Source organism: Anomaloglossus baeobatrachus, chromosome 5, assembly GCF_048569485.1.
Source record: "Anomaloglossus baeobatrachus isolate aAnoBae1 chromosome 5, aAnoBae1.hap1, whole genome shotgun sequence".
NCBI lineage: Eukaryota > Metazoa > Chordata > Amphibia > Anura > Aromobatidae > Anomaloglossus > Anomaloglossus baeobatrachus.
Genome location: NC_134357.1, coordinates 115,697,019 through 115,709,579, shown reverse-complemented (window position 1 = coordinate 115,709,579; position 12,561 = coordinate 115,697,019). Strand labels below are relative to the sequence as shown.

The 12,561-nt window shown below is 53.5% G+C and overlaps 1 protein-coding gene across 1 annotated transcript in view; it reads left to right on the top strand.

The window, feature by feature from the left end:
- Positions 1-12,561, top strand: part of DNA2 (DNA replication helicase/nuclease 2) — a 127,428-nt gene that overhangs the window by 89,605 nt on the left and 25,262 nt on the right. The window contains exons 18-19 of the mRNA XM_075348790.1: positions 4,123-4,212; positions 10,731-10,913. Coding sequence (XP_075204905.1) covers positions 4,123-4,212; positions 10,731-10,913 — 273 coding nt within the window. The remainder of the gene's footprint in view (positions 1-4,122; positions 4,213-10,730; positions 10,914-12,561) is intronic.

The following is a 12,561-nucleotide window of genomic DNA, read 5'->3' as shown; positions in this document are numbered from 1 at the left end:
CCATGGCGATCATGTTGCAAAGACTGTATTTAGAGAAGTCAATGTCATCCACAAACGTCTTGTAGGCTAATGCACGTTTAACAATCTCAGCATCTTCCAACCTAAAGAGGGTTGTGGATCTTCTCAAAGACAGGTCATTGCGTTCAAGAAAATTATCCACCCAGTGCTGTGATGCCTTGAATTGTTCAGGGGTAATGTCAAACTGTGGCGACACTGCAAGGGCATATTCCTGAATCTGAGCCCTGGTCACCACCAATGTCTTTGCTCTCCTGTCTGCAACCCACTCAGAGACCAGGCTTTCCAGCTCTGTATACATTGGTTGCCGGCCACATCCAATCTTGCGCTTTTTAGCCATTCCGCTCTCCACTTTTTCACTCAGGTTAGTGTATTCTGCACGCCATTTTTGGACCAGTCGCTGATCCAACATTTTCTCCTTGCAGAACTGCACTACATTTTTGCCCCAAGATTCTTCAACAATCGCATTTTTATACTCCACGGTGTAACTCTCCTTTTACCACTGGAACCGGAAGCGCTCATTTCTAGGGGCAAAAATATAGCATACGGTATAAGCACTGGTTGTGGTTCCGTATCACAGTCTCCCATAGGGTTACAGCCCCATACAGTATCCCACACAGCCTCCCATAGGGTTACAGCCCCATACAGTATCCCACATAGCCTCCCATAGGGTTACAGCCCCATACAGTATCCCCCACAGCCTCCCATAGGGTTACAGCTCCATACAGTATCCCACACAGCGTGTTTTTGTATGTTGTCCATGGTCCTGATGGACCACGGAAAACATTACTGCTGCTCCCGCGACCTCCACATCCCTCCGCTCATCCCGCTCTAGCAGTCCGCATCCCGCAGTTAAAGGGGCACTGACAGCTAAAAAAAACTGTGTAAGGGTATGTGCGCACGTGTGCGTATTACCGTACATGCAGTTACGCTGCGTTCTGCACCGCAGCGTAACTGCATGCGTCCTGCGTCCCCTGCACAGTCTATGGAGATTGTGCAGGAGCCGTGTGCACGTGGCATGTTACCGTAGAACGCAGCGATTCGGCTGCTGCCCGAATCGCTGCGTTCTACGGTAAGAAGTGACATGTCACTTCTTTCGTGCGTTCTGCATGCTGTCTATAGGGAGAGGCAGCATGCAGAGCGCACGAATCTGCCGGCACCATGCGCTTCAGAACGCAGCTTTTCAGCTGCGCTCTGAAGTGCACATTTTCGGTGCGGTGCAGAGCGCACCGAAAATGTGCGCTTCAGAGCGCAGCTGAAAAGCTGCGTTCTGAAGCGCATGGTGCCGGCAGATTCGTGCGCTCTGCATGCTGCCTCTCCCTACATACCCTAAAATGTGTTTTTTTAGTGTATATGCATTTTACCTTCTGTGATGGGCGGGGGGGGGGTTACTTTGGAGTAGGGACGTGCCCGAGTAAATTTGCATAGGCGCGTCCTAAGCCGTCAAACAGCTCATGTGGGCACAGCAAAGTGCAAACCTGTACCTACGGTATACCTGAATCTAACCCAGTGTGATACAGTACCACCTGCTGTATTTAATCCAGTGTGACACCTGCTGATACCCACTGGGTTACATACAGCAGATGATACCCCAGTATGCCAGTGTGTACGGTATGTTTTACTGATGATTAATACTGGGTGCATTACCGTATTTTAAGAAGGAGGCGGCAGTGACAAGTGCAGGGGACGGCGCGGTGACGTATGGAGGGGGGGACAGTGCGTACGTGGGCAGTAGGTGGCGCTCATTTGAACCAGACGGAGGCGGCAGACGCGGTGACGTATGGAGGAGGGGGTGGTGCGGACGTGGGCAGGAGGCGGCGCGCATTAAGATCAGAGGGAGGCGGCAGACGCGGTGACGTATGGAGGGGGGGACGGTGCTGACGTGGGCAGGAGGCGGCGCGCATTAAGATCAGAGGGAGGCAGCAGACGCGGTGACGTATGGAGGGGGGGGACGGTGCTGACGTGGGCAGGAGGCGGCGCACATTAAGATCAGAGGGAGGCGGCAGACGCGGTGACGTATGGAGGGGGGGACGGTGCTGACGTGGGCAGGAGGCGGCGCACATTAAGATCAGAGGGAGGCGGCAGACGCGGTGACGTATGGAGGGGGGACGGTGCTGATGTGGGCAGGAGGCGGCGCGCATTAAGATCAGAGGGAGGCGGCAGACGCGGTGACGTATGGAGGGGGGACGGTGCTGATGTGGGCAGGAGGCGGCGCGCATTAAGATCAGAGGGAGGCGGCAGACGCGGTGACGTATGGAGGGGGGACGGTGCGGACGTGGGCAGGAGGCGGCGCGCAGCTAGATGAGAGGGAGGCGGCACTTTCGTGTTTCCCTGAAAGTAAGACATATGTCTTACTTTCGGGGTACGGCTTAGCCGAAACCCCCGATACGTCTTACAATCGGGGGTGTCTTACTATCGGGGAAACACTGTGTGTGTATATGTGTGTGTGTGTGTGTGTGTGTGTATATATATATATAATATATATATGTATGTAGTATATATTATATAATTCAGGTATTTTTTTAAACTTTCTTTTTCTTTCACTTTTGTTGTGTTTACTGGTCCCCTTTGGGGACTTGAAGCTGTGATCATCTGATCACTTCTGCTGTGCAGAGCAGGGAGTCCACACCATACTGTGGAGCAGAAATGCTAACTTCCTATGAATGTTGGTGTAGCGCCCCTGAAGCCAACAAGTACTGCATCCCCACCAGGATGCAGGGCTTACCCACAGGGACCCAGAAGACCAGTGGCGGTAACAGCCAAATACTCCAGTTAATCCCTGTTTTTCCCCAAATTCCCATAGACTGGTCCAACCCTAGCCTGGTACCAATGGATGGCCGCCTAGAGGTGGAGCCAATGCAGTCCACTAGACGACCAGGTGGGAGAGGCAGACAGTGGTCAGTGACTTGGTGACAGAGAGAGCGTAGGACTGCCGAGATGGAAACAGTGATCTGAGGGCCCAGGTGGTTGGTTGCCGGTGGAGTACTCCCAGAGCTACGCACCAACGGGGTACAGAATTCTAGGTCAGGCAGATGCTCGAGGCACACCTGATGATAAAATCTGCACAGTGAGGGGACCATCAAGGACCTCACTGACCTTGAAGTTCAAGACACAGTAGCAACGGGAGAACCGGGGAACAGGACCAGAGACTCCAACCCCAGAGGGTTCATGCTACCGTCATACTACCGTTAAGAGACTACCAGGAGGGGACCCGCAGCCGCTCCAAGCCACGGGGACCCACCAACCAAAGACATGTGCAGGGGAAAGAAGCCACCAGGTCACTAAACCAGCACTGGGACTAAGGGGACCTGCGGTTGAGACCAGCTGGCCTTAGGTGACCAGTTTCTAGCTTACTGTGAGTAAAGACACCAGTTACACTGCAACCCCATCTACATCACCTATCCTCTGAGGCCTGGCCCTGCTTGCGGAGGGCCTAACATCCAGGCTGCCATTAACAGCAGCCCCAGCAGTAAGAACTGTGCAGCGGCGGCTCCATCCCCATAGCTGTAAACCGCAAGTGGCGTCACGTTATAAACTTTCATTTAATTCCCCTGTAAATCTGCCCCTTTTAAAAAGCACCCAGGGCACAGAACCAGGCAACGGCCACCAAGTGACATTCCCCAGTTCTATACCACCCGGGACAGAGTACCCCATAAGCCTGGGCGACACATTGGCTCACAGCCGGCATTCACAGCAAGTTTGTTATTACAGACACTGGGGTCATCAGCTGACCCCTGGCTGTCATGATAACCCATCAGTGTCCTGATCACTTTATGGCCACTGATGCAAGCGGAAAATGATGGCACGTCAATGCCGGCATGTGTTAAATCCCGCTGACTGAGATTCACAGTGGGATTTAACTAGTTAACAGGCGCGGGAGGATCTCTGATCCACCCTTGCCTGTAGAGGCACATGTTGGTTGATTGCATCAAAATCGGGGAGCCGACATAGGACGCACTTGCATGTCCTATGTCAGTAAGGGGTTAAGGAAGGTCCAGGAAAACCAAACAGAGTATTGGCCCCAGCTGTCGTGATCATGCGCCATCAGAAACCATACGTTGTAAGCGATCTAGCTCATAATTATTATGCTTTCAATTTGCTTTCCAGATCCCTGCTTTGGAAACAGAAGAAAAATGCGGAGTCAGTAACTGGATTGAAGCCAAGCTGGTGTTCACACTAACATCTCTGTTCCTAAAGGTCGGTTTGGCTCCTTTTGATATTTAGACCATTTGCCCACCACTTAAATGCCAATATCTAATTTATATGTGTATTTTAATGGGAATCTATATAATGTTTTTAAACACATAGCATTACTTAAAGGAGCTGAGCGCTATTTGTACAACCCTTATTTAAAAGAAATGGGGGGCTCAATTGAAAGAAAAAATTGCTTATTTCTTTGTCGCTCCATTGGGAGACCCAGACAATTGGGTGTATAGCTTCTGCCTCCGGAGGCCACACAAAGTATTACACTTTAAAAAGTGTAACCCCTCCCCTCTGCCTATACACCCTCCCGTGCATCACGGGCTCCTCAGTTTTATGCTTTGTGTGGAAGGAGGCACACATCCACTCATGCATTCTCATATTCGTTATATCGGTTGGAAGAAAAGTGGGCCCCCACGGGGCCCCCGGCATGTTCCCTTCTCACCCCACTATGTCGGCGGTGCTGTTAAGGTTGAGGTACCCATTGCGGGTACAAAGGCCGGAGCCTCATGCCGTTTTCCTTCACCATCCCTTAGCGGCTCTGGGAGAAGTGGGATCCTGACCGGTCATCCAGTTACTGGGACCGTGCTCCCTCCGCAGCCCCTGTGGGAATCTGCCGGACAGGAGTCTATTTATCCTCAGGGACCGGGCCCTGCATCTCTAAGGTACTCTGTGTCCCCATGGGGGCTGTGCATGGAGCGCCTTCATCCCGGATGCTGCAGCAGCTGCTGATTTGTGAAGACCGGCGGACTTCCGCGCCGACCGCCCCTGCTTGTCGGCCGCGGTCTTAAATTTAGTCCCCGGCTTCATTGCGGCCTAGTAGCAAAACTCCCGCCCCCGGGCCTGTCTGTCAGGGGTAAGGGCGGGACTGCCGACCTGACGTCGGGTGTGAGGGCCGGAGCATCCTGTATGTTTCCTCCCCCCTCACTGATCACTGTGGGGACCCCAGATTCCCGCACTTTTCTAGCGCCGCCCACGGCTCCACTCCTCCCCAGAGAGCTCCGGCAGCCATTTTTTTGACATTCTGCCGGTGGAGGATTTCCAGGAAAGAGCTCTGCAACTCTGGGAGACCTAAGGCAGGGAATCTGGAGGACACACGCTCCGCTTTTTAGCGGTCGGTAAGCCACACCGGTCACCCGGTGCTGGTCCCCTTAGGGTGCCGGATTAGATACTATATATATATATATATATTTCTGTTCGGTCGGGCTATATACCTTTTCCCATATACCCTCAGTGATCACTCTCCTAGGAGACAACAGCATGGAGGACTCCTGCCCGGACCACAGTCCCAGACCGGCTAAGCGTGCTCGCTGGGAATCTTCCCCGACTTCTTCACGCTGCTCGGGTTCCCAGCTTGAGGACTCTCTGGAGGACGAGGCGGACGTCGCAGCTCAGGGCTCTGACCCTGACGTTGCTCTCAATCTTGATACACCTGAAGGGGACGCCATAGTAAATGACCTTATCTCGTCCATCAACCAGGTGTTAGATATATCTCCCCCGCCGCCACCTGTAGAGGAGTCGACTTCTCAGCAGGAGAAACACCAGTTTCGGTTCCCTAAACGTACACTGAGTGCGTTTTTCGATCACTCTAACTTCAGAGATGCTGTCCAGAAGCCCAGAGCGGTTCCGGACAAGCGCTTTACTAAGCGCCTTACTGACACACGTTACCCCTTCCCCTCTGACGTTGTTAAGGGTTGGGCTCAATGTCCCAAGGTGGATCCTCCAGTCTCTAGATTGGCGGCTAGATCTGTGGTATCGGTTGCAGATGGCTCATCGCTAAAAGATGCCACTGACAGGCATATAGAGCTCCTGGTGAAATCCATCTATGAAGCCACGGGCGCGTCTTTTGCCCCGGCTTTTGCAGCCGTGTGGGCACTCCAAGCTATCTCAGCTTGTCTGGCTGAGATTAATGCGGTCACACGTAATTCTGCTCCGCAAGTTGCGTCTTTGACCTCTCAGGCGTCAGCTTTTTCTTCCTACGCCATGAACGCAGTTCTAGACTCTGCTAGCCGTACAGCGGTGGCATCCGTTAATTCTGTGGCAGTCCGCAGGGCCATGTGGCTGCGCGAATGGAAGGCAGACTCGGCTTCCAAGAGGTTCTTAACCGGTTTGCCGTTTTCTGGCGACCGATTGTTTGGCGAACGATTGGATGAGATTATTAAGGAATCCAAGGGAAAGGACTCCTCCTTACCCCAGTCCAAACCGAAGAGACCTCAGCAACGGAAAATACAATCGAGGTTTCGGTCCTTTCGTCCCTCCGCCAAGCCCCAATCCTCTTCGTCCAACAGGCCGGAGAAAGGCCAGAGGAACTCCTATGCATGGCGGGCTAAGCCACGCCCCCAAAAACCCGCCGGAGGCAATGCCTCCAAGGCGGCCTCTTCATGACTCTCGGCATCCCCGAACCGCATCCTCGGTCGGTGGCAGACTCTCCCGCTTTTGCGACGCCTGGTGGCCACATGTTCAAGACCGATGGGTGAGAGACATTCTGTCTCACGGTTACAGGATAGAGATCAGCTCTCGTCCCCCGACTCGTTTCTTCATAACCTCTCCGCCCCCCGCGCAGGCCGATGCACTTTTTCAGGCGGTGGACGCTCTGAAGAAGGAGTTGTGATCCCTGTTCCCCCCCCCAGGAACATGGTCGCGGCTTTTACTCCAACTTGTTCGTGGTGCCAAAGAAGGACGGTTCGTTCCGTCCCGTTCTGGACCTCAAACTACTCAACAGACATGTGAGCATCAGACGGTTTCGGATGGAATCTCTCCGCTCGGTCATCGCGTCGATGTCACAAGGAGACTTCCTAGCATCGATCGACATCAAGGATGCTTATCTCCATGTGCCGATCGCACCCGAACATCAACGCTTTTTGCGTTTCGCCATCGGGGACGAACACCTTCAATTCGTGGCATTGCCTTTCGGCCTGGCGACAGCCCCATGGGTGTTCACCAAGGTCATGGTATCTGTTGTGGCGGTCCTACACTCTCAGGGCCACTCGGTGATTCCCTACTTAGACGATCTTCTGGTCAGGGCACCCTCTCAGATGGCGTGTCAAAACAGCCTTACCGTCGCTCTGGCGACTCTCCAGCAGTTCGGGTGGATCATCAACTTCCCAAAATCCAAGTTGACACCGACCCAATCACTGACTTACCTCGGGATGGAGTTTCATACTCAGTCAGCGGTAGTCATGCTACCGCTGGACAAACAGCTTTCTCTGCAGGCAGGGGTGCAATCTCTTCTTCGGGGTCAGTCACACCCCTTGAGGCGTCTCATGCACTTCCTGGGGAAGATGGTGGCAGCGATGGAGGCAGTGCCCTTCGCGCAATTCCATCTGCGGCCACTCCAGTGGGACATTCTCCGCAAATGGGACAGGAGGTCGACTTCCCTCGACAGGAACATCTCTTTCCCTTGCAACCAAGACGTCACTTCAGTGGTGGCTCCTTCCCAACTCTCTGTCGCAGGGAAAATCCTTCCTACCCCCAACCTGGGCTGTGGTCACCACGGACGCGAGCCTGTCAGGGTGGGGGGCGGTTTTTCTCCACCACTGGGCTCAGGGAACCTGGACTCCGATAGAGTCTTCCCTTCAGATCAATATTCTGGAGATAAGGGCAGTGTATCTAGCCCTATTGGCTTTTCATCGGTGGCTGGAGGGCAGGCAGATCCGTATCCAGTCGGACAACGCCACTGCCGTCGCATACATCAACCACCAAGGAGGCACTCGCAGTCGTCAAGCCTTCCAGGAAGTCCGACGGATTCTGCAGTGGGTGGAAGCCACAGCCTCCACCATCTCCGCAGTTCACATCCCGGGCGTAGACAACTGGGAAGCAGATTTTCTCAGTCGTCAGGGCATGGACGCGGGGGAATGGTCTCTTCACCCAGACGTGTTTCGAGAGATCTGTCGCCGCTGGGGAACGCCGGACGTCGATCTTATGGCGTCACGGCACAACAACAAAGTCCCGGCATTCATGGCCCGGTCTCAAGATCACAGAGCTCTGGCGGCGGACGCTTTAGTTCAGGATTGGTCGCAGTTTCGACTGCCTTATGTATTTCCTCCTCTGGCGATGCTGCCCAGAGTGCTGCGCAAAATCAGGTCCGACTGTCGTCGCGCCATTCTCGTCGCCCCAGATTGGCCGAGGCGGTCGTGGTACCCGGATCTGTGGCATCTCACGGTGGGTCAACCGTGGGCGCCTCCAGACCGCCCAGACTTTCTTGGAGGATCTGACTGTGTGACCATTGAGTCCTGGCTCCTAGCGTCCTCAGGGTTATCTCAAGATGTCATTGCCACCATGAGACAGGCCAGGAAACCAACGTCCGCCAAGATCTATCACAGGTCTTGGAGGATCTTCTTATCCTGGTGCTCTGATAATGGTTTTACTCCATGGCCCTTTGCCTTACCCACTTTTCTTTCATTCCTCCAATCCGGAATGGACAAGGGTTTGTCTCTCGGCTCTCTCAAGGGACAAGTATCGGCGCTATCCGTATTTTTTCAAAAGCGTCTAGCCAGGCTTCCGCAGGTCCGTACGTTCCTGCAGGGAGTTTGCCACATAGTCCCACCTTATAAGCGTCCGCTGGAACCCTGGGACCTTAACAGGGTGCTAACGGCTCTTCAGAAACCACCTTTCGAGCCGCTGCGGGATGTCTCTTTATCACGTCTTTCGCAGAAGGTGGCATTTCTAGTGGCAGTCACATCGCTCCGTAGAGTGTCGGAGCTGGCAGCGCTGTCATGCAAAGCCCCCTTCCTGGTTTTTCACCAGGATAAGGTGGTTCTGCGTCCTGTTCCGGAATTTCTCCCTAAGGTGGTATCTCCTTTTAATCTCAATCGGGATATCTCCTTACCTTCATTTTGCCCTAATCCAATTCACCAATGTGAAAAGGATTTGCACTCATTAGATCTGGTGAGAGCACTCCGGCTCTACGTGTCTCGCACGGCGCCCCTGCGCCGTTCAGATGCGCTCTTTGTCCTTGTCGCTGGCCAGCGTAAGGGTTCGCAGGCTTCCAAGTCAACCTTGGCTCGGTGGATCAAGGAACCGATTCTTGAAGCCTACCGTTCTTCTGGGCTTCCGCTTCCTTTGGGGCTGAAAGCCCATTCTACGAGAGCCGTGGGTGCGTCCTGGGCATTGCGGCACCGGGCTACGGCTCAACAGGTGTGTCAGGCAGCTACCTGGTCTAGTCTGCACACTTTCACGAAACACTATCAGGTGCATACCTATGCTTCGGCAGACGCCAGTCTAGGTAGGCGAGTCCTTCAGGCGGCGGTTGCCCACCTGTAAGAGGGGGTCGTTTTCGGCTCTTTTTTATCGAGGTATTCTTTTACCCACCCAGGGACTGCTTTTGGACGTCCCAATTGTCTGGGTCTCCCAATGGAGCGACAAAGAAGAAGGGAATTTTGTTTACTTACCGTAAATTCCTTTTCTTCTAGCTCCTATTGGGAGACCCAGCACCCGCCCCTGTTCCCTTCGGGCTGTTTGTTCTTTTGTGTACACATGTTGTTCATGTTGAATTGTTCTTTTGGTTCATGGTTTTCAGTTCTCCGAACATCCTTCGGATTGAATTTACCTTAGACCAATTTATAAGTTTCCTCCTTCCTGCTTTTGCACCAAAACTGAGGAGCCCGTGATACACGGGAGGGTGTATAGGCAGAGGGGAGGGGTTACACTTTAAAGTGTAATACTTTGTGTGGCCTCCGGAGGCAGAAGCTATACACCCAATTGTCTGGGTCTCCCAATAGGAGCTAGAAGAAAAGGAATTTACGGTAAGTAAACAAAATTCCCTTCTTTCCCTTCACCCATGACAGCACCCATATAATCAACTCACGTGGTGCTGTCATGGGTTCTGGAAAACCGGCTACCGGTAAGTAACCTAGGTGTTTTCCCCTCATCCATGACAGCACCACGTGAGTTGATTATATGGGTGCTGTCATGGGTTCTGGAAAAACCGGCTACCGGTAAGTAACCTAGGTGTATTCACCCCCTCAGAATGATGCTGCTTCGGTAATGTTGGAGTTGCGATTTCCGACAATCGCGTTCCATTGGCTGCAGCTTTGACGTCACATAACAATCGGTGGCCACTGATAGTTCGCAGTGCTCACATGTTCTTCCAACATCCGATGGTAGTGTGAGCAAAGCAACATATTGGTGGGTTGTGGGACATTATATATACGTGGTGAGTGCTGACAGATGGCACCAACATCCCTGGAACGGTGCCGGTCCAAGGAGTGAGTATACGCTGTTTTTATTTTCAATACAGCCCATTAAGAAACATTTGTCCCAAGTAGTTGACAACCCCTGCAACATATACCAATTCTAGGTTACAACTGGTATTACTGTCCAAGGTTCCACTCACATTTTTGCTGCCTTCAGAACTGAACTTCTTGCAGCTTTTCTTGCTGTCTCAGTATCTGCACAGGGCTTTTTTTTTTTTTTTTACATGTGCTAGGGGAAGTGTGTTGGTCTCTGTGCTGAAGTCAGCCATGTTGTCTTAGCAGACACATTATAACTATGCGATATTTCTCCTCCATTACCAGGCGGGATGTAAGCCCTCAGACATCGGGATCATCGCTCCATATCGTCAGCAATTAAAAGTCATCTCTGGTTATTTTACTAACTTGTCCTCCAGCGGTGTAGAGGTTAACACTGTGGACAAATACCAGGGCAGAGACAAAAGTGTGATCATCTTGTCCTTTGTGAGAAGCAATATTGATGGGAAAGTAAGTTTCATTCTGCAAATCGTTTGGTTTCACAGTAAAACAAATTTCTTCAGCGCTCTATTGGGAGACCCAGACGATTGGGGGTATAGCTACTGCCTCCGGAGGCCACACAAAGCACTACACTAAAAAGTGCTAGACCCCTCCCCTTCTGGCTATACCCCCCCGTGGTATCACGGGTTCTCCAGTTTTCAAGCTTTGTGCGAAGGAGGTCAGACATCCATGCATAGCTCCATAGATTTTAGTCAGCAGTAGCTGCTGACTATTTCGGATGGAAGAAAAGAGGGCCCATATAGGGCCCCCAGCATGCTCCCTTCTCACCCGTTGATGGTGTTGTAAGGTTGAGGTACCTATTGCTGGTACGGAGGCTGGAGCCCACATGCTGCTTTCCTTCCACATCCCCCTGAGGGGCTCTGAGGAAGTGGGATCCTGCCGGCCTCAAAGCTCTGACGCCGGGCTCCATCCACAGACCCATTTGAACCTGCTGGATACGGAGCTGGAGTACCGTTCAGGGACATGGCCCTGCACCATTACAGGTACTCTGTGTCCCCGGACACACAGACACAGCACACTCCAGACTTGCTGGGTGTGCTAGTGCGCCGGGGACAGTAAAGGGTTACAGTCACTGCAGCTTTGCTGAGTGACTTTGTGTATTGGGAACTACCGCGCCGGACGCTCCGGGAGCGGCGGCGCGGCTGGGACTTGTAGTTCGCCGGGGACTGGGCGCCGACCGCGCTTTTACGGCGGCGGCGCTTATAAATCCAGTCCCCGGCTTCTGCGGCCTAGTGCCGCTTCGTTCCCGCCCCCTCCCTGTCACTCAGGGAAGGGGACAGGCGCTGAGCAATCAGCAGCGCCGAGGGCTGGAGCCTTATTTACATGCTCCAGCCCTCTCACTGCACACTGTCGAACGCCGGATTCCCGCTCTGACTTGGGGCACGCCCACGGCCCGCCCCTCCTCACACGAGCTGGGGAAGACGCCGGCAGCCATTACTGCAGTCCGAGCTCGGACTTTCGGCAACCAGGCAGGACTATGGCGACCATACACCCGCTTATAGGCGGGCGGTAAGCGGCAGTAGTCACGACAGATACGAGTCTGTCAGGGTGGGGAGCAGTTTGTCTCCGCCACAGGGCTCAGGGGACGTGGACTCAGCAGGAGTCCACCCTTCAGATCAATGTTCTGGAAATCAGGGCAGGGTATCTTGCCCTACTAGCTTTCCAGCAGTGGCTAGAAAGAGCGCAGATCCGACTCCAGTCGGACAACTCCACAGTGGTGGCATACATCAACCACCAAGGAGAGACGCGCAGTCGGCAGGCCTTCCAGGAAGTCCGGCGAATCCTCATGTGGGTGGAGGACACAGCATCCACCATATCCGCAGTTCACATCCCGGGCGTAGAAAACTGGGAAGCAGACTTCCTCAGTCGCCAGGGTATGGACGCAGGGGAATGGTCCCTTCACCCGGACGTGTTTCAGGAAATCTGTCGCCGCTGGGGGGTGCCGGACGTCGACCTAATGGCGTCTCGGCACAACAACAAGGTCCCGGCATTTATGGCACGATCGCGCGATCACAGAGCTCTGGCGGCAGACGCCTGAGTGCAAGATTGGTCGCAGTTCCGGCTCCCATATGTGTTTCCACCTCTGGCAATCTTGCCC